General features: G+C 46.1%; 1 protein-coding gene across 4 annotated transcripts in view; it reads right to left on the bottom strand.

Moving 5' to 3' along the window:
* LOC134345890 (disintegrin and metalloproteinase domain-containing protein 12-like) overlaps window positions 1-22,911 on the bottom strand; it is a 221,200-nt gene that overhangs the window by 147,778 nt on the left and 50,511 nt on the right. For all 4 annotated transcript variants that reach the window (XM_063047227.1, XM_063047228.1, XM_063047229.1 and 1 more), the window contains one exon: window positions 20,204-20,280. In XM_063047227.1, the coding sequence (XP_062903297.1) occupies window positions 20,204-20,280 (77 nt within the window). The remainder of the gene's footprint in view (window positions 1-20,203; window positions 20,281-22,911) is intronic.

The following is a 22,911-nucleotide window of genomic DNA, read 5'->3' as shown; positions in this document are numbered from 1 at the left end:
ATTGGCGAGACCCGACGCAGTCTGGGAGACCGTTTCACCAAACACCTACACTCTGTCCACCAGAGAAAGCAGGATCTCCCAGTGGCCACACATTTTAATTCCACGTCCCATTCCCATTCTGACATGTCTATCCACGGCCTCCTCTACTGTAAAGATGAAGCCACACTCAGGTTGGAGGAACAACCCCTTATATTCCGTCTGGGTAGCCTCCAACCTGATGGCATGAACATCGACTTCTCTAACTTCTGCTAATGCCCCACCTCCCCCTCGTACCCCATCCGTTATTTATTTATATACACACATTCTTTCTCTCACTCTCCTTTTTCTCCCTCTGTCCCTCTGACAATACCCCTTGCCCATCCACTGGGCTTTTTCCCCCCCACCTCCTTTTCCTTCTCCCTGGGCCTCCTGTCCCGTGATCCTCTCATATCCCTTTTGCCAATCACCTGTCCAGCTCTTGGCTCCGTCCCTCCTCCTCCTGTCTTTTCCTATCATTTTCGATCTCCCCCTCCCCCCCCACTTTCAAATCTCTTACTAGCTCTTCCTTCAGTTAGTCCTGACGAAGGGTCTCGGCCTGAAACTTTGACTGTACCTCTTCCTAGAGATGCTGCCTGGCCTGCTGCGTTCACCAGCAACTTTTATGTGTGTTGCCCCCTATACTTTCTTAAAATCATCCTAAAATGATGCCCCCTGGAATTAGCCATTTCTACCCTGGGAAAAAGTCTCTGACTGTCCAATCAATCTATGCCATGTACTTTATACACCTCTATCAAGTCAACTCTCGTCCTCCTTTGTTCCAAAGAGAAAAGCCGGAGCTGGAAACATAGAAACCCTACAGCACAATACAGGCCCTTCAACTACAAAGCTGTGCCCAACATGAATTTACTTTAGAAATTACCTAGGGTTACCCATAGCCCTCTATTTTTCTGAGCTCCAAGTACCTACCCAAGAGTCTCTTAAAAGACCCTCTCATATCCACCTCCACCACCGTCGCTGGCAGCCCATTCCACGCACTCACCACTCTCTGCATAAAAAAACTTACCCCCTGTTGTAATGTGAGCATTATTGAAAGTAAGTTAGTACTAATTAGGATAATGGGGGGGGGGGGGGGTTTCACTTCTGCTCTTTTTACTCCTGGTGGGCTTTGTATATAGTGTTCCTGCCCTGCCGTACGGGTTGTGAAAGCCTCTGTATATACATATCGGTTTTGATGTTCGAGATAAAGTTGTTTCTTTGGGCATGAAGTTGTCAAATGTGCCTTTTTCAAAGTAGAAGTTGCCACATATTTTTGGCGACAAGGTGAACTGGTTTTGTGGACGTGTCGGCACGTTTCGAACGGGAGCAGCAGTGCTGATAAGTGGCCTCACATTCAGATGGCTACGTTTGGGACTATCGGTGAATTTGTGGAGGTTACGGAGGACTGGCTGGACTATGAGGAAAGGTTGGGACACTTTTTCTGTGCTAATGGAATTACTGAGGAGGCTAAGAAGCACTCTATTCTCCTGAGTGTGTGTGGGGCAAAGACTTACACGCTAATAGGGAATTTAGCCACACCGCAGAAACCGGGGGACATTCCATATGACGAACTGGTCAAGCTTGTGGGGAACCACTACAATCCGAAACCTTCTGTCATAGTCCAAGGGTGTAAGTTTCACAGCCGTTTCAGGAAGCCAGGTCAGTCTGTCGCCAATTTCATGGCCGAGCTTCGGCAGCTGTCGGAGTATTGTGATTTCAGAGCGGTGTTGGATGACATGCTCCGTGATCGATTGGTATGCGGCATTAGTAATGACAGCATACAACGGCACCTGTTAGGGGAAACCCCACCGTTGACTTTCAAGAAAGCCTTAGAGATTGCCCAAGGCATGGAGATGGCTGCTAATAATGTCAAGAATATCCAGAAAGGACATTCTTTCTGGGGGGGGGTCGCAGTCGGCAGTGCACCAAGTCAGGAGGGAGTCTGGTAAACAGGCAAAGCGGGTGGCATGTTTCCGGTGTGGAGGGACACACTATGCAAATGATTGCAAATTCAAAGACACTGTCTGCCGTGCTTGTAGCAAAAAGGGACATGTAGCTAAAAATTGCAGAAGTTCAAAGGGTAAGATTAAGCCTGGGCAGGGGAAAGCTCGACAGGCTCAGGCAGCCACACACCATCTAGAAGAAGCAGATGAAGAGGCAGCGTGTGCCTACAACATGTTTGCAGTGGAAACAGATGAGGAACCACCTGAACCATATTATGCCACAGTCACTGTCAGGGGAAAGGACATTAAGTTTGAGATTGATTCAGGGGCTACTGTATCGGTCATTAGTGAGGAGACCTACAGGAGGCCATGCGGGTCCAACCTGCCTCGCATCAGACTGTCAAAGCTCAAATTCAGGACCTATACGGGGCAGCCCATACCTCATTTAGGGGTGTTATATGTGGCCATTTCAGCCCGGGGTCAGAAGGCTGAAGCCAGACTAGTGATAGCTAAGGGCAGGGGGCCCAGACTTTTGGGGCGCGATTGGCTTCGCAAAATCCGGCTAAACTCGCATGAAATTAAAGGCTGATTTATACTTCTGCATCAACTCGATGCCGTAAGTATGGCGTCGCCGCGAACCCTACACAGAGCCGACGCGGATCCCTACGCCATAGCCTGACACGCATCTCTCCCAAAATGTAACTGCGCGTCGCGGCGACGCAGACCGCAACAACTGTGATGGGTCCGCTTGGTCGCATCGCATTTCCTCCTACGCTGCAATAGCTTCCCATTGGGCGACTGAAGGGCAGGGAAGGAACTCTGGCTGCAATGCTTTCCATAAAGCTTTACAGACCTCCGAAATAATGGAGGACACATTTCGCTTTTACGAAAAAAGACGCTTGCTTTAAACTTAAACAACAGGAATTCTGCAGATGCTGGAAATTCAAGCAACATACATCAAAGTTGCTGGTGAACGCAGCAGGCCAGGCAGCATCTATAGGAAGAGGCGCAGTCGATGTTTCAGGCCGAGACCCTTCGTCAGGACTAACTGAAGGAAGAGTGAGTAAGGGATTTGAAAGCTGGAGGGGGAGGGGGAGATGCAAAATGATAGGAGAAGACAGGAGGGGGAGGGATATGTATATATATATACATAAATATATATATGTATATATATACATATATACACATGTATATATGTGTGTATATATATATACATATACACATATATGTATATGTATATACATATATATACATATATACATATATATATACGTATATATTCATGTATATACGTGAATATACATACACGTTTTGACGTTCGAGATAAAGTTGTTTCTTTGGGCATGAAGATGTCGAGTGTGCCTTTTCAAAGCGGAAGTTACCACACCTGCGACATCTCCTCTGTACCTACTTCCAAGCATCTTAAAACTGTGCCCTCTCGTGCTAACCATTTCAGCCCTGGGAAAAAGCCTCTGACTGTCCACACGATCAATGCTTCTCATCATCTTATACACCTCTATCAGGTCACCTCTCATCCTCCGTCGCTTCGAGGAGAAAAGGCTGAGTTCACTCAACCTATTCTCATAAGGCATGCTCCCCAATCCAGGCAACATCCTTGTAAATCTCCTCTGCACCCTTTCTGTGGTTTCCACATCCTTCCTGTAGTGAGGCGACCAGAACTGAGCACAGTACTCCAAGTGGGGTCTGACCAGGGTCCTATATAGCTGCAACATTACCTCTTGACTCCTAATCTCAATTCCACGATTGATGAAGGCCAATACACAGCCTTTTTAACCACAGAGTCAACCTGCACAGCAGCTTTGAGTGTCCTATGGACTCGGACCCCAAGATCCCTCTGATCCTCCACACTGCCAAGAGTCTTACCATTAATACTATACTCTGCCATCATATTTGACGGACCAAAATGAACCACTTCACACTTATCTGGGTTGAACTCCATCTGCCACTTCTATACCTACTTTATACTTTATTGTCGCCAAACAATTGATACTAGAGCGTACAATCATCCCAGCGATATTTGATTCTGCTCTTCACGCTCCCTGGATTACAAATCAATAGTAATTATTAAAAATTGAAATTATAAATCATAAATAGAAAATAGAAAAATGGAAAGTAAGGTAGTGCAAAAAAAAACCGAGAGGCAGGTCCGGATATTTGGAGGGTACGGCCCAGATCCGGGTCAGGATCCGTTCAGCAGTCTTATCACAGTTGGAAAGAAGCTGTTCCCAAATCTGGCCATACGAGTCTTCAAGCTCCTGAGCCTTCTCCCGGAGGGAAGAGGGACGAAAAGTTTGCTGGCTGGGTGGGTCGTGCCCTTGATTATCCTGGCAGCACTGCTCCGACAGCGTGCGGTGTGAAGTCAGTCCAAGGACGGAAGATTGGATTGTGTGATGTGCTGCGCCGTGTTCACAATCTTCTGCAGCTTCTTTCGGTCTTGGACAGGACAACTTCCATACCAGGTTGTGATGCACCCTAGAAGAATGCTTTCTACGGTGCATCTATAAAAATTAGTGAGGGGTTTTAGGGGACAGGCCAAATTTCTTTAGTTTTCTCAGGAAGTAAAGGTGCTGGTGGGCCTTCTTGGCAGTGGACTCTGCTTGGTTGGACCAAGTCAGGTCATTTGTGATATTGACCCCGAGGAACTTAAAGCTTTTGACCTGTTCCACTTGCGCACCACCAATGTAAATTGGGTCGTGCGGTCCGCTACTCCTTCTGAAGTCAACAACCAATTCCTTCGTCTTGCTAACGTTGAGGGATAGGTTATTGTCTTCGCACCATGCCACCAGGTTCTTAATTTCCTCTTTTTACTCAAACTCATCATTACCCAAGATACGGCCTACAATTGTGGTGTCATCAGCAAACTTGTATATTGAGTTTGATGGAAACTTGGCTACACAATCATGGGTGTACAGTGAGTACAGCAGGGGGCTGAGTACACAGCCTTGTGGGATTGTAGAGGAGAGTTTGACCCTATTTTTACAGCCTGGGTCCTGTCCGTGAGGAAGTTGGAGATCCAGCTGCAGATCTGAGTGTTAAGGCCCAGGTTCCGGAGCTTAGGAATCAGTTTATTTGGAATGATGGTATTAAAGGCAGAGCTGTAGTCAATGAAAAGGAGCCTTACATATGCACCTTTATTCTCCAGGTGTTCTAAGGAGGAATGTAGGACTAGAGAGATGGCATCTGCCATTGATCTGTTGCTCTGGTAGGTGAGTTGTAAAGCGTCGAGGTTGACCGGTAGGCTGTGGTTGATGTGTGCCATAACCAATCTCTCAAAGCACTTCATAGCAATTGATGTCAGAGCCACAGGTCGATAGTCATTCAGGCATGCCACCTTGCTCTTCTTCGGCACTGAGATTATCGTTGCCTTCTTAAAACACGAGGGGATCTTAGACTGAAGCAAGGAATAGTTGAAGATGTCAGCAAACACTCCAGCTAGCTCGCTTGCACAGGCCCGGAGAACCCGTCCTGGGATGCCATCTGGCCCCGTCGCCTTCCTTGGATTTATCTTCAGGAAGGCCCTTCTAACGTCCTCCTCGGTGACGATGAATCTCGATGCCACCAGGTCCGGTTCATCCGGAGGGAGCGGGACGCTCCTCTTCTGTTCGAATCTTGCGTAGAATACGTTAAGTTCATCAGGAAGAGAAGGATATTCCCAGCCTTTTCTTTGCGCCCAGTGATCTCATTATTGATATTCCCAGCCTTTTCTTTGCGCCCAGTGATCTCATTTAGACCCTGCCATAGTCTACCGGCATCCATCTGGTTAGCCTGGGCTTCCAACTTGGCTTGCTATTGCCTCTTGGCGCCCATAATGGCTTTCCAGAGTTCACGCTTGGATTCCGTGTAGCGACTGGTATCCCCAGACCTAAAAGCCACATCTCTAGCCTTTAAAAGGGACTTGACCTCATAATTCATCCAAGGTTTCCGGTTAGGGAATACCCGGATCGTCTTGCGATACACACAGTCCTCCGTGCATTTCCAGATAAAGTCCGTGACAGCTGAGGCATACTCATCGAGGTTAGCTGCCGAGTCCTTGAAAACTAACCAGTCCACCGATTCAAAGCAGTCACGGAGGACCTCACCCGTTTCCTCCATCCAACGCAACACTATTTTTGACACCGTGACCTCCCGCTTCAGTTTCTGTTTGTAAGCCGGGAGGAGGAGTACGGCCTGATGGTCCGATTTTCCAAAGTGAGGTTGTGGGACAGAACGGTAGGCATCCTTGACTGCTGTGTAGCAGTGGTCAAGTATATTTGGGCCTCTAGTGGGGCAGGAGACATGTTGGTATAACTTTGGCAGTGCCGTTCTGAGGTTGGCCTGGTTAAAGTCCCTGGCTGTAATGAGCAAAGCTTCCGGATACCTGGTCTCAAGTTCACTGATGTTGGCATACAGTATGATCAGAGCACACTCCATGTCCGCCTGGGGGGGAATGTAGACCGCTGTCAGTATGACCCAGGTGAATTCCCATGGCAGATAGTAGGGACGACACTTCACCAGGTGTTCCAGGTCCGGGCTGCAGGAGCTTGTCAGTGCCATTCTCAGTCCAGTTTTGCATCCTATCGACGTCCCGCTGTAACCTCTGACAGCCCTCCACACTATCCACAACACCCCCAACCTATCCACATAAGATTTGCTCTTTAATCCAGACAGCAATCAGGTAAACCCCCTCTGCCTCCTGATTGAAGTTTAAAGAGCTGTACAGCCATCTTCAGATAACATCTTTTGTGTTAACAACCAACACTCCCCAGGACAGCCCACAGGTGTTGCCACACATTCTGGCATGAACATAGCATGCCCACAATGCAGCAGAACAGTACAGAACACAAAACAGATCAAATAGAACAAGCAACACAGGAATAGCAGCAAAGCAAGCCTTGTTCCTCCCTTCCACCCTCCCACACACACAGACAATGCTCCGATCTCCAGTGTCCAGGCTCCAGGTTCTGCACTTCATCATCAAGCTTTGTTTTTTGGACTTCCAATCAACCACAACGTTTCAGTCTTCAGTATCGACGCCCAGGTGAGCTGATGATGAGACCCTGAACTCCAGACTTGAACACTGGGCTTGTTGACATAATGGCCCTCGTGCCTCCTGTTCACACAGACATCCAATGCCACAACCCACTGGCCAGGGGCAACCCGACATCCATTGATGTTCCTTGTTACCCACCCACATCGCAGGGCTTCGAGCACGGAGCACAGGCAGAGACTCCACATCCTTTGTGAACTGTCCACATCACTGGGCATTGAGCACGGAGCACAGAGTGGATGCCTGACCCCCGAACTCCTCCACATCCCTATCCTTAAACCCTAACCTGCCCTCTAGCTCCCCTCTCTGTTCTAAAAACCACCTCGAATTTAAACATGTACTGCAGTAATTTATTTTTCTTTTACTGATCCAGTGATATAGTGTGGAATAGGCCCTGCTAGACTCTTGGGCTGTACCATCCCAGTAAGGCCCGACAACTACTGACCTACCAGTCTCCGGACTGTGGGATGAAACCCATGCATTCCACAGGAGGGTGCATAAACTCCTAACAGAATGGCACCGGATTCGGACTCTGAGCTGTAACAGCATTGTGCTAACCACTGCACCACCGTGGTACCCGGTATGTAATATTGTCATGGTCAGTGGCTTTATTTTACTGGCCAAAAGAAATGAGCAGTCATTGTCAAGGAGGAATTGTGGAAGAGCTGCAGCACTGAGGTGCCAGCTGCTGTCGGGGAGTGCAGTGCAATGGGACCAGAGCTGAGCGGGGAACAGTGAGCGTGACAGAGTTCTTCAGGAAATGTTGGTCAGTCTCAAACTACAGATGTCAGTTGAAAGAAGGGAAATTATGAAGGTTTGTGGAGTGAGGTAGCTGACGGATTTGAGAGATTCATTAAAAGGCACGTCGATGAATGGGCAAAGGCTGACGTTTGAGGAGTGAATGCAGAGCTGCAGTGGCTACATGTAGATATCCAATGCACAATGCTCAATGCACAATGCTCCCTCATCACCTGCTGATCAGCTTCTATCGGACAACTATAGAGAGCCTCCTGACGTATTGCTGTGCAGTGTGGTTTGCCAGCTGCACAGAACAGAACAGGAAGGACTTGCAGCGGGTGGTGAGGGTAGCAGAGCGGGTTATTGGCACAACATTACCCTCCCTCAGAGACATTTATACTGGCAGACTTCAAAAGAAGGCTACTTGTATTTCAAAGGATCCCACTCATCCTGGACACCACCCGTTTTCCCCTCTGCCTTCTGGGAAGAGATACAGAGTATTAAGGATGAAAACAAAGAGAGTCCTTAACAGCTTCTACCCACAAGCAGTGAAATGTATAACACCCCTTTCCCTTCTCCTGTCCCCCTCCTAAGACAGCAGCAGCTAAATGCATCACACTTCCAGGAATGGCAGGTGTGCAATAGTCCTACCCGCCCATCCATATATTATTAATTTTGGACTACACTCCTGATGTTTTAGAGTTTATTTTATGTATATATTCTTTGTCATGCTGCAAAACGTTGAGCTGCTAAACTGTGTTTCATTGCTCCACAACAATGACAATAAAGATATTCTATTCTATTCTATTCACAAGTAGAAAAGAGTAAACATGATCTAAGCACAGCTATCAAAAGAAGCAAATTCAAAAACAAACTGGTTTGGGAGCACTTTAGAATTCAGCAAAGAAGGACTAACTTTCATTAGGAGGGGAAAAATAGAGGTACATTCACAGGAAAAATGGGCTGTAAGATCTGCAGCAAGTATGGCTGCCAGGACCACGTAGCAGTTAGCGCCACAGTATTACACCTGTTACTCTGGGTGTCAGAGTTCAGAGTTCAATTCCGCTGTCCTCCCCTTGGAGTGAGTGGATTTCCAGCAGGTGCTCCGGTTACCTCCCTCTGTCCAAAGATGTACCGGTTAGAAGGCTAATTGGTCATTGTAAATTGTCCCGTGCTTAAGCTGGATTGAATCAGGATTGCTGGGTGCTTCAGCTTGAAGGCCAGAGGGCCTGTACTGAGCTGTATCTCTAACTGAACATAAATGTAAATAGCTCCTGCTCTTTCGGGAAAAAGCAAACATAATTCAAGAGCCTTCTCATGTCGGACACGGTCTCGTCCCCTCTCCTCCTCCCATCGGCCAGAAGAGACAAACACGTGCCATCAGGTGCAAGGACAGCTCCATCCTGATGTTATACGACTGGTTAACAGACTTCTCACACAATTGAGCTGCACTCATGATTCTTCCTTCAGTTAGTCCTGACGAAGGGTCTCGGCCTGAAACGTCGACTGCGCCTCTTCCTATAGATGCTGCTTGGCCTGCTGCGTTCACCAGCAACTTTGATGTGTGTTGCTTGAATTTCCAGCATCTGCAGAATTCCTGTTGTTTGCACTCATGATTTCTCAATCTGGTGATCACAATCTTCCTCTCAATGTCACAAAAACTAAAGAGCTTCTCAGTGACTACAGGAAATGTCAGGAGGGTGAACACACTCCTGGTGGGGGAGGGGTTGTATATACACCTGGTGGGGGAGGGGTGTATACTCCTGGTGGGGGGGTGGGTGTATATACACCTGGTGGGGGAGGGGTGTATATACTCCTGGTGGGGGGAGCCTACATCAACCGAACTGAGGATGAAAAGGTTTCTCAGAGTGAACATCACCTGACCTGGCACAACTACATAAATGCAATGACCAAGAAAGTTTACCAACACGTCTGCTTCGTCAGGCTAAATAAATTCAACATGTGTCTGCTGACCCTCACCATTGTGCTGCTGTGGTCCCCGTGTACCACGGTAGGGTAATGGCCAGCACAATACTACAACTCAGAGTCAGAGTTCCAATTCCAATTCCGGTGCTGTTTGTGGGTTCTCCCCGTGACTGTGTTGGTATCCTCAGCGTGCTCCAATTCCAACCCTTGTTCCAAAGATGTATCAATTAGTAGGTTAATTGGTCACTGTAAATTGTCCTGTGATTAGGTTGGAGTTGAATATGTCGGTTGCTAGGCCTTTTCTGCGCCGTATCTCTGAATAAAACCTAACAAAAAGTAACTGTTCTATTTGCACTATAGAAAGCATCATATTCGGATGCATTACGGCTTGGTATGGCAACTACTCTGTCCGTGACTGTACGAAGCTGTGAAGAGTTGTCGGCGTATGAAGAAAACCCAGCCTCCCTCAATACACTCTGTCTACACTTCTTGCTATTCCAGTAAAGCAACAAACGTAACCAAACACCCCACCCACACTGGACATCCTCTCTTCCCCCTCCAACACGGCAGAAGATACAAAAGTCTGAAAGAATGTACCACCAGGTTCAAGAAGAGCTTTTCTCCTCCTGCTATAAGTCTATTGAAGAGATCACTTGTATGATAAGACGGACTCTTGACCCGACAACCTACCTTGTTATGTCTTTGCCATTCTTCGCTGCCTGCATGGTGTCTTCTTTGTAACATAGACCTACCTATACATCACAGGAACAGGCTCTTTGGCCCAAAATGTTCTGTCAATCTTCGTAACCAAACGGCCAACCAAACTTATCCCTTCTGCCTACACAATTTCCATATCCATCCATTTCCCTCGCATTTGCGTGTTGATCTAGACATCTGTTAAAGTGTTAACAGTGGCACTTTATTCTGCTTCCTGACATTGCTTTATTCTGATGTGGTGTTGTGATGAAATGATCTGTAAGGATGGCATGTAAAACAAAGTCTTTCACTGTATCTCAGTCTGTGCGACAATAACGAACAATTTGACAATTGATAGCTTTCTCCGTGGCTGTAAGACTATATTCTGTCGTCTGCCTTCCTTTTCACTACTCAGTGCGCCTACGCATGGAATGATCATTCTGGAGAACGTGCAGACAAAGCTTCCCACTGTATCACATGCTGTTATCACTTACAAAAAGATTTCACAGATAAATTCAGTATGCAGAACAATGGTGTAACAGAGCAATTAATCAAATACAGTACTTTGTTTCACTCTTCACACAAGAGTTGTGTCAATTGGTTTAATTTCTTGGATCTCCGATGTTTGTAGCATCTTAGTTTACTATTAATACCCCTACTTTAATGTCTGAGTTCAAGTTCAAATAAATTCGTTATCAAGGTACATATATTTCTGGGAAAAATGAGGAAGCTACAGGACATGTGTATTCCAAAAATGAAGAAGTACTCAAATGGTAAAATAGTGCAAACGTGGCTGACAAGGGAAGTCAAAGGTATTGTAAAAGCAAAAGAAAGGGCAAAAATTAGTGGGAAAATAGAGGATAGAGGATTGGGAAGTTTTTAAAAACCTACAGAGATCAACTAAAAAAATCATTAGAAGGGAAAAGATGAAATATGAAATCAAGCTAGCAAATAATATCAAAGTGGATAGCAAATGTTTTTTTCAAGTATGCTAAAAATAAAAGAGAAATGAGAATGGATATAGGACCACCAGAAAATGAGGCAGGAGAAATATTAACAAGAGACGGGAAGATGGCTGATGAACTAAATGAGTACTGTGCTTCAGTCTTCACTGTGGAAGACACTAACAGTATCCCTGATGTTGTAGTGTGTTAAGGAAGAGAAGTGAGTGCAGTTACTATTTACAAGAGAGAAGGTGCTCAAAAAGCTGAAAGACCTAAAGGTACGTAAGCCACCCAGACCAGAGGAACTGCACCCCAGGGCTCTGAAAGAGGAAGCATCAGAGATTGTGGTGGCATTAGAAATGACCTTTCAAAAATCATTGGACTCTGCCAGAGGACTGGAACATTGCAAATGTTACTCCACTCTTTAAGAAAGGAGGAAGGCAGCAGAAAGGAAATTAAGTTAGCCTGACCTCAGTGGTTGGGAAGATGTTGGAGTCAATTGTTAAGGATGAGGTGATGGAGTTCTAGGTGACACAGGACAAGATAGTACAAAGTCAGCATGGTTTCCATCAGGGAAAATCCTGCCCGACAAACCAGTTGTAATTCTTTGAGGAGATTACAAGTAGGATAGATAAAGGGGATGTAGTAGATGTTGTATATTTGGACTTTCAGAAGGCCTTTGACAAGGTGTCACACATGAGGCTGCTTACCAAGTTAAGAGCCCATGGTAATACAGGAAAGTTACTGGCATGGTTAGGATATTGGCTGATTGGTGGGAGTGGGAATAAAAGGATCCTTTTCTGGTTGGCTGCCAGTGACTAGTGATGTTCCGCGGAGGTCGGTGATGGGACCACTTCCTTTTATGCTGTATATAAATGATTTAGATGATGGAATAGATGGCTTTGTTGCCAAGATTGCAGATGGTATGAAGATTAGTGAAGGGGCAGGTGGTGTTGAGGAAACAGGTAGGCTGCAGAAAGACTTAGACAGATTAGGAGAATGGGCAAGAAAGTGGCAAATGAAGTACAATGTTGGAAAATGCATGGTTGTGCACTTTGGTAGTAGAAATAAATGTGCGAACTATTTTCTAAACAGGGAGAAAATCCAGGAATCTGAGATGCAGAGGGACTTGGGAGTCCTTGTGCAGAACACCCTGAAGGTTAACTTGCAGGTAGAGTCGGTGGTGAGGAAGGCAAATGCCATGTTAGCATTCATTTCAAGAGGTCTAGAATACAAGAGCAGGGATGTGATGCTGAGGCTTTATAAGGCACTGGTGAGGTCTCACCTTGAGTATTGTGAACAGTTTTGGGCCCCTCATCTTAGAAAAGATGTCCTGGCATTGGAGAAGGTCCAGAGGAGGTTCACAAGGATGATTCCAGGAATGAAAGGGTTATCACACGAGGAACGTTTGCTGGCTCTGGGTCTGTACTTGCTGGAATTCAGAAGGATGAGGGGGAATCTTTCGAAATCTTGAAATCTTTTGAAATCTTTCAAATGTTGAAAGGCCTAGACAGAGTAGATGTGGAAAGGATGTTTCCCGTGGTGAGAAAGTCCAGGACAAGAGGGCACAGACTCAGAATAGAGGGGCGCCCTTTCAAAATAGAGATGTGGAGAAATTTCTTTAGCCAAAGGGTGGTGAATTTGTGGAATTTGTTACCACATGCAGCTGTGGAGGACAGGTTGTTGGGTGTATTTAAGTAAGAGATTGATAGGTTCTTGACTGGACATGGCATTAGAGGTTACAGGGAGAAGGCCGGGAATTGGGGTTGAGGAGGGGAAAAAAGATGAACCATGATTGAATGGCGGAGCGGACTCGATGGGCCAAATGGCCTAATTTGGCTCCTATGTGTTATGGTGTTATGTGACACCATATACTACCCTGAAGTAAGGATTGAATAAATATAAATAAATAGAGCAAAAAGAAAGCAAAGTAGCGAGGTAGTGTTCATGGACCATTCGGAAATCTGACAGCAGAGGGAAAGAAACTGTTCCTAAATCGCTGAGTGTGGGTCTTCAGGCTCCTATACCTCCTCCCTGATGGGAACAATGAGAAGAGGGTGTAACGTCCTGACCTTTGGACTCATTTCCACGACAGATAAAGGCAAGCATGCAATTTTCCTTCTTAACCACCCTATCAACCTGTGTAGCCACTTTCAGGAAGCTATGAACTTGGACTTCAAGAATTACAGACTACAAGTCTGCCCTGCATGTCAGTGACCAAGATGTTTCACCTCCTGAGAGGCCGAATGTCTTCTACGCCCAGTTTGTTATGCAGAACAAAGTGCATCCCTCCCCCATGGGAGCAGATACTCTGTCTGGCTAAAGCTGAGGCGAGGAAGACCCACGCAAAGCTGTGGGGCCTGATAATATGCCAGAAATGGGTTCTGAAAGACTGCACGGCCCAGCTGACAGATATATTCAACATCTCTCTGGAACAATCCGCTATCCCCTCGGTTTTTAAGGTGGCAACCATCATTCTAGTGCCAAAGAATGCGACAGTATCCTGCCTAAATGACCTCGTCCAGTGGCATTAACATCAACTATTATGAAGGGTTTTCAGCAGCTGGTCAACGCGTACATTAAAGCCTTTCTCCCGGCTACACTGGACCCTTTCCAGCTTGCTTATCACTTACATCAATCCACTGATGATGCAATAGCCTCTGCCCTCCACTCTGTCCTGCCCCACATGGAAAATAGGGTTTCTAAGGAGCTGGTGGTAGACCTGAGGAGAGCTAAGGTACCGGTGACCCCTGTTTCCATCCAGGGGGTCAGTGTGGACATGGTGGAGGATTACAAATACCTGGGGATACGAATTGACAATAAACTGGACTGGTCAAGGAACACTGAGGCTATCTACAAGGAGGGTCAGAGCCGTCTCTATTTCCTGAGGAGACTGAGGTCCTTTAATATCTGCCGGACGATGCTGAGGATGTTCTACGAGTCTGTGGTGGCCAGTGCGATCATGTTTGCTGTTGTGTGTTGGGGCAGCAGGCTGAGGGTAGCAGACACCAACAGAATCAACAAACTCATTCGTAAGGCCAGTGATGTTGTGGAGATGGAACTGGACTCTCTCACGGTGGTGTCTGAAAAGAGGATGCTGTCTAAGTTGCATGCCATCTTGGTCAATGTCTCCCATCCACTACATAATGTACTGGGTGGGCACAGGAGTACATTCAGCCAGAGACTCATTCCACTGAGATGCAGCACAGAGCGTCATAGGAAGTCATTCCAGCCTGTGGCCATCAAACTTTACAACTCCTCCCTCGGAGGGTCAGACACCCTGAGCCAACAGGCTGGTCCTGGACTTATTTCCTGGCATAATTTACATATTACTATTTAATTATTTATGGTTTTATTACTATTTAATTATTTATGGTGCAACTGTAACAAAAACCAATTTACCCCAGGATCAATAAAGTATGACTACTACTACCACTTTATATGTCAGGCTGCTGTTTATAGACTTCAGTTCGATCTGAGCAATGGGATCAACATGCACGAAACAGCACACCCTAACACATTCACCATCATTTTGGGGGATTTTAACCAGGCCTGCCTGAAAAAAATCACTAAATAATTACCTTCAATGAATCACTTGTCGATCCAGAGGAAACAACACACTGGACCACTGTTACACTGAGATCAAGAGTGCCTACCAAAGGGCCTGTATTGTGCTGTATGTTTTCTATGTTTCTAAACTTCGGACACAGTTGCTGCAGAAATATGAGAATTACAAGAAAGCTGGAGTTGCTTTATTGGAATTGGTTATTATTGTCACATTGACAGTAGTGGATTGGGCCCAGTCCATCACAAGCTGAGCTGTTCCCACCATTGAGCACGAGTGGTGTGGCAGGAAAGCAGCACGTATCAGTGAGGGTCCCACACCCCAGGACATGCTCTCATCTCACTGCTGCCATCAGCAAGAAGGTACAGGAGCCTCAGGAGCTGCACCACCATGTTCAGGAAGAGTTATCAGAATCCTGAACCACTGTGTCTAACCTCACTCACCCCCGTCACTGACCTGATTCCACAACATACACGCTCACTTTCAAGGACTCCGCTAAAAATGAGTTCTCGAAATTAATTAATGTATCCATCTATCTTCTTATTTATTATCTTGTTTCTACTTTTTTGTATTTGCAGTTTGTTGTCTTTTGCACATTGGTTGTTTGTCCGTCTTGTGTGTGGTTTTTCTTTGATTGTATTGTGTTTCTTTATATTTACTGTGAACGTCTGCAGGAAAATAAATTTCAGGGTTGAATATAGTGACAAATATGTACTGTGATGAATTTAATTTGAACAATGCACTGAGACGCAGTGAAAAGCTACTCTTGTATACTGTTCATACAGATCATATCATTACACACAGTAAAATAATAATGCAGAGTAATGTGTTAACTGCACAAAAGATGCAGTGCAGGGAGATTGAGAGGCCAAGAGTCCATTTCATCGAACTAGTGAACTATTTTATTACAGTGGGATAGAAGCTGTTCTTGAGCCTGACTTCCAGGTGATACAAGCAGAATGTTGTCCTTGGTTACTGCCGAGACTGGTGACCTGAAACACTGTGATCACATTGGACAATGGAGCAGACGGCTGGTGGAAACGGTCTGCTGACACGCCTATTTTCCTACAGTGCTGAGCCCCCACTCTGCTGCCGCGGAAGACAAGCGTGTGCCTGTTCTCACGATTTCTAGACACTAGTGCCATTTCTGTAATTACTGTAGACTAGCAGACCCAGTGCAGAGCCTCACAAAACGTGCTTCCATTCTCACTCGTGCCTCGAGCTCAGGAGAAGCCTCTTCGGGCACGAAGAGCAGAATGAGGGTTATTTTCACTGGTATGTATCGTGAAATTTGTTAACTTAGCAGCAGCAGTTCAATGTAACACATGATAATATAGAAAGAAAAAATATATAAATAAGTATATCAATGTATATTGAATAGATTAAAAATAGTGCAAAAACAGAAATAATATTTTCAAAAAGTGAGGTAGTGTCCAAGGGTTCAATGTCCATTTAGGAATCGGACGGCGGAGGGGAAGAAGCTGTTCCTGAATCACTGAGTGTGTGATTTCAGGCTTCTGTACCTCCTACCTGATGGTAACAGAGAGAAAGGACCCCCAGCACCCAGGGCATGTCCTTTCTCTCTGTTACCTTTCTGAGGTACTGCTCCTTAAAGATGTTTTGTGTGCTACGGAGACTGGTACCTAGATGGAGCCAACTAATTTTCCATTTTTCTGCAGCTTCTTCCGGCAACATGCAGTAGTCACCGCCCCGATCCCCCACACCAGAGAGTGCTGCATCCTGTCAGAATGCTCTCCATGGTACACCTATAGAAGTTTTCAAGTGTTTTAGTTGACAAACCAAATCTTTTCAAACTCCTAATTAAGTATAGTCACTTCTTTATAGCTGCATCGATATGTTAACCTATATATGTATATATACATATACGTTAATCTAACCAGGTTAGCTCCTCTGAGATCTTGACACCCAGGAACTTGAAGCTGCTCACTCTCTCCACTTCTGATCCCTCTGAGGATTGGTGTGTGTTCCCCCATTTTACCCTTCCTGAAGCCCACAATCAGCTCCCTCGTCTTACAGACGTTGCTGTGACACCACTCCACTAGCTGGTATTTGTGACTCCTGTATGCCCTCTCACCTCTATCTGAGATTCTACCAACAACAGTTGTATCGTCAGCAAATTTATAGATGGTATTTGAGCTATGCCTAGCCACACAGTCATGTGTATATAGAGAGTAGAGCAGTGGGCTAAGTACACACCCCTGAGGTGCGCCAGTGTTGATCGTCAGCGAGGAGGAGATGTTCTCATCAATCCACACAGATTGTGGTCTTCCAGTTAGGAAGTCGAGGATCCAATCGCAGAGGGAGGTACAGAGGCCTCAGGTTCTGTAGCTCCTCAATCAGGATTGTGGGAATGATGGTGTTAAGTGCTGATCTATAGTCAGCAAACAGCATCCTGACGTAGGTGTTTATATTGTCCAGGTGGTCTTAGACCGTGTGAAGAGCCATTGAGATTGTGTCTGCTGTTGACCTATTGTGGTGATAGGCAAATTGCAATGGGTCCAGGTCCTTGCTGAGGCAGGAATTCAGTCTAGTCATGACCAACCTCTCCAAGCATTTTATCACCATAGATATGAGAGCTCTCCTTGGAAAACAGTGGGTTTAGAGGGCACATAATAGAAGTTTGCAGGATGTTGAGAGAGGAAGATGGACTCCCTAGGAACTACCAGAGGTTGAAGGTGTTAAATCACAGGCAAAGATCTCAGCAGAAGATCTGGGGGAATACTTCCATACTGAGATCTTTTGGAGACGGGATCACTGCTATTCACTGTGAGGTGTTTCAGAATGAGGGAGAAAGGAATTAAACAGAACACAGGGAAGAGATGAAAGAACAAATGCAGCTCTTCATTAAAGGGTCCATGGGACAAATGGCTGCTTGTGTGCTCTAAATAGCAATCTGCTTTGAAGGAAACCACTGACATGTATGTAAGATGATTGGCCAAAGAAGTAAAGCATTGGGAAGGAACTGTTTTACTAAATCCTTTCGTACACAGTGTGGACTGGAGAAATTTTACCCAATCACTGGACAGCGAACACCATGCAGTATACATCTGAATACCTTCTGAAAATCACTTCATTAATATTGTCCCTTATAAAAACCCTGGGCAGGAGCACCACGGGTTAGATACAGAGACAGCAAGAGAAAATCTACAGCTACTGGAAATCTGAGTAACACACACAAAATGCCAAATCGTTGACTGTACTTTTTTTCCATAGATGCTGCCTGGCCTGCTGATTTCCTCCAGCATTGTGTGCAGATGCAGAGTAAAGCTCTTTGCACACTGACCCATCACACACTCCCAGGGCAGTGACAATACAGATGGACACTCGAATTCTTGTCACTTGTACCAAGAATCAGTGAATTGGCCTTGTCTGCATGCCATACAAGCAGATTATTGCACACATAGGTAGATCATGGTGTATAGAAAAAGCAGAGTGCAGGATACAGTGTCATTGTTACAGAGAAAGAGCAGCGCAGTTAGACAAATAAAGTGCAGAGGTGAGTCAGACGAGAAGGGCCTCAGTGGCAGGAGGACCTGAATTTAAAATATCGACATTATATGTCTTTATTTATTTAGAGAAATAGTTCTGAACAGGCCCTTCTGGCTCTTTGAACCACGTCACCCTAGCAACCCCCAATTTAACCCTACCCTCATCACGGGACAATTTACAATGACCAATTAACCTACCAACCGGCACACCTTTGCTCCGTGGGAGGAAACTGGAGCATCCAGAATGAACGCCAACCTCTGACGCCTCGAGCTGTTATAGGGTCACATTAACCTTATGCGAAAGATAATCACCCAACTTTTGTGAAAATGAAATTCGCAACTTGGGCACTCAGGAGGTCAGTGCCAGCCCATGCCAGCTATTTGTCCACTCAGCCAATTGTAGGGGCTCGCACATTCAAGCACCAGAAGGCACAGCCTCAGAATGGAAGGACGTCCTTTTAGAACTGAAATGAGAAGGAATTTCTTTAGTCAGAGGGTGGTGAAACTGTGGAATTCGTACCACAGATGGCTGGGGAGGCCAAGTCTTTGGGTATATTTAAAGTGGAGGTTGATAGATTCCTGATTAGTCAGGACATCAAAGCTTATGGGCAAAAGGCAGGAAAATATGGATGACCGGAATAATATATCAGTCTTACTGGGGGCTTACTGTTCTGGTTAACAACGGATGGTGCAATCTGGGTCATATTACGAACGAGGAACGTGTTTGTAGACCGGATATTGAACTTTTTGCTGTTGGACTCTGGCCATATTCCACCGAGATGTGACACTGGGCGCCACGGGAGATTGTTCCTGCCTGTGGCCATCGAACTTTGCAGCTCCTCCCGTGGACGGTCAGACACCCTGAGGCAATTGGCTGGTCCTGGACTTATTTCCATCTGGCATAGTTTGCATATTGTTGTTTGATTGTTTCTGGTTTTTGTATTGCTATATTTATGCTCTATTTTTGGTTGGTGTGGCTGTAACAAAACCCAATTTCCCTCAGGATCAATTAAGTATATCTATCTATCTATCTTGACGGGCTGAATGACCTGATTCTGATCCCATGACTCATGGTCTTATAAAGCTTGTTGAACACTACGTTCTTGTGCACCTCCAGAGCAGGTATAGCAGGTGTTGGAGACAACAAGCTCCCACTAACCTGTCCTGTCAAGCATTGTTTCAACATGACAAGTCTATACTTAATCTCCAGATGGAAACTTCTCGCTACCCACGTATTGTCAGGAAACGTGGAGGAGGCTTGACCTGCAGGCAGAGCAGCAGAGATTATTCAGCAGCAGAAGCAATAACTCTATTAATAGAGAAAAAGTAACAAGCCACAAGCAGCCACAAAACAAGAGAGAATAGAAAATAAACACGGTGGGCAACAAGGGAAACTTCAGACAGGGAGAGTGAAAGCTCAGAGCAACTATTTGAGGCTGGCTGGTTCAATGAGTGAACAAGGACTGTGGATGAGACTTGGGGTTAAATAGACTGCAGGTGACGAGTCTGCCTGAATGACAGGTGAATCATATTAACAGTGCAGATCGGGAGCATATTAAGTTGGTGCAGACTGAAATCTTATTAACTTGATGGAGAGTGGGATCATACTAATGGTGCAGACTGGGATCGTATTAACTTGGTGCAGACTGGGATCATAGTAACGGTGCAGACTGGGATCATAGTAACTTGGTGCAGACTGGGATTATATTAACTTGGTGGAGAGTGGGAGGTGTCAGTGGGAGCAGAGCTGGGTAAACTTTAACTGAAGCAGAACTTTGATGATGTGACTCTTATTCTTTTACCAAGCCTGATTCACTCACGTGTTCCTGCTGAGATCCAGCGTTAGTTGCTCTCCTGCGAACTCCACCAAAATGCTGAGATGGTGTGGATTGCTGCCCTGTGTGGGGACAAAGCAAACGGTGAATGGACTGTGCCCTGCTCACGATCACTCCTTGCCGTGTTATCACAGCCACCTCCATCCTCAGTGTGAAGACAGTTTGATACTTTTTCACCCAGGCGGCTGGTGGAACCTGGAACTCACTACCTGAGGGATGACAAAGGCAGGGAATCTCACAACATTTAAAATGTCTTCAGGCAAAGATTTATAGACAAGTCTAGTTTAAGAACATGCACTCGTTGGCCACTTTATTCGGTTCCTCCTCTACCTAATCAAGTGGCCACAGTGTGTATGTTCGTGCTCTTCTGCTTTAAACCATCTGCTTCAAGGTCTAATACGTTGTGTTCGAGACATTAACAAGGCATTTTCACCCCCAGAACTGCTGCTCACTGGATTTTTTTTTTTGCTTTTTGCACCGTTCTCTAAACTCCAGAGACTGTGTGTGGAAATCCCAAAAGATCAGCTGCTCCTGAGATACTCAAACCAACCTATCTGCCTTCCATTTAGATCACAGTTCTTCCCCATTCTGATGTTTGGTCTGAACAACAATTGAACCTCTTCTTTTTCTCTTGCAAAGTTTACTGACAGCTGGTGGACCGACTTCAGGTGCATTACAGCTGCCTATGAGTTACACCTATCCAAACTTCTCTTAAATGTTCAAATCGAGCTGGACTGTGGAGCAAAGATCGAATTGGACTGTGGAGCAAAGAGAAGTCTAACCTCTAAATAATTGGCTGACACGTGCAAATTCACAAGCGCTATTGCCATATCTACTGCACTGCCGAATCCACGGTTGCGACAGTACCTATCCAAACTTCTCTTAAAAGTTCAGATTGAGCTCACATGCTCCTGTTGCAAGGAGGTGGCTGGTAACGGACCCAAGTGCAAGACACAGACACTGAAGTACTAGGGACAGGACTAGGATACAGGGTGAGGGCTAGGACATGGACACAAAAACCAGGAACCCGGAACAGGACTGGACAAGAGAGCTGGGAGCCCAGGCTTGGACTCTGAGCCAGAGACTGGACAAGGACCCAGAACCTGGGTCTTGCATCTGGCTCGGACCCCAGAATTAGGCAAGGACGTGACTTGGCTGGCAGGCAGGACGAGGCTAGAGTCTTCAGACTTGAGGCGAGGCTCGACACCAGAGGCTTGAGACCAGAGACTTGAGACTAGAGACTTGAGGTGAGGCTTGAGACTAGAGGCTTGAGGCTTGGGGTCTTGAAGCTTGGCTTGGGGCGAGGCTCGAGGCTTGGGGTCTTGAAACTCCTCCTGGTCAGGGCGCAGATCTCCACTGGACAGAGGCAAGGGACAGGAAGGGACAGAACCAACTGCAGGGTAACGGCATGACAGCCTGACCTACCCGGTGGAGGCAAGGAATAGGAAGGGAGCTAGGTACAGGGTGGCTCCAAGACAAGACTACAGGCGAAGCAAGGTGACAGTTACCAGCAAGACAAGGCAGGGCTTCAGGCGAGGAAACAGAAGGCAGGGGAAGGGATACAAGGTGTAAGGACAAGAACAATCCAGCAGCCACACCCTGGTCTCTGGAGGTATTTATGCAGCCAGCCCCAACTAGCATCAACTGCCTCAATTAGTGCTCAAAAGGAACAGAAACAGGGTAGACAGGAAAACCTGGAGCAAAGGTCGATGGACCGGACCGTGAACCGGAATGCAAACTTCACGGACCGGACCATGACAGCTCCACTTGCACTGGCAACTCTTTCCACACTCACACAACCCTCTGAGTGAAGAAAGTTTCCCTCATGTTCCCCTTAAACTTTTCACCTTTCACCCTTTACCCATGACCTCTCGTTGTCCCATCCAAACGTCATAGGAAGAACCCTGCTTGCATTTCTCCTATCTATACGCTCATAACTTTGTACACCTCTGTCAAATCTCCTCTTCATCTTCTACTTTCCAAGGAATAAAGTCCTAACCTGTTCAACCTTTCGATATAACTCAGGTCCTCCAGACCCAGCAACGTCCTTGTAAATTTTCTCTGTACTCTTTCAATTTATTGATATCTTTCCAGTAGGTAGGTGACTAAAACTGCTCACAATTCTCTCAACTTAGATCTCACTAACCTCTTGTACAACTTCAACATAACATCCCATCTCCTGGGCTCAATACAGTGAAGGGCAATATGCCAAAAGCTTTCTTTATGATCCTAATATCCTGTGGAACCACTCATTTAATTATGGACCGGTATTTCCAGATCCCTTTGTTCTACCACACTCCTCAGTGCCTACCATTTACTGTGTAAGACCTCCCCTGGTTGGTCCTGTCGAAGTACACCACCTCGCACTTGTCTGCATTAAGTTTCATCTGCCATTATTCAGCCCATTTTCTCAGCTGGTCCAGATCCTTCTGCAAGCCATGATAGCCTTCCTCACTGTCAACTACATCCCCAATCTTGGTGTCACCCACAAATTTGCTGATCCAGTGAACCACATTCTCATCCAGATCATTGATATAGATGATGAACAACAACAGCCCCAGTACCGAGCCCTGCGAGTCTCCACTAGTTACAGGCCCCCAGTCAGAGAGGCAATCATCTACTACCCCACTCTGGCTTCTCCCACAGAGCCACTTTACCACCTCACCTTGAATTATGAGCAACTGAACCTTCTT

This window comes from Mobula hypostoma, chromosome 4 (assembly GCF_963921235.1).
Source record: "Mobula hypostoma chromosome 4, sMobHyp1.1, whole genome shotgun sequence".
Taxonomy (NCBI): Eukaryota; Metazoa; Chordata; class Chondrichthyes; order Myliobatiformes; family Myliobatidae; genus Mobula; species Mobula hypostoma.
The sequence above is the reverse complement of the archived record's forward strand: the minus strand, read 5'-3'. Positions and strand labels throughout refer to the sequence as shown.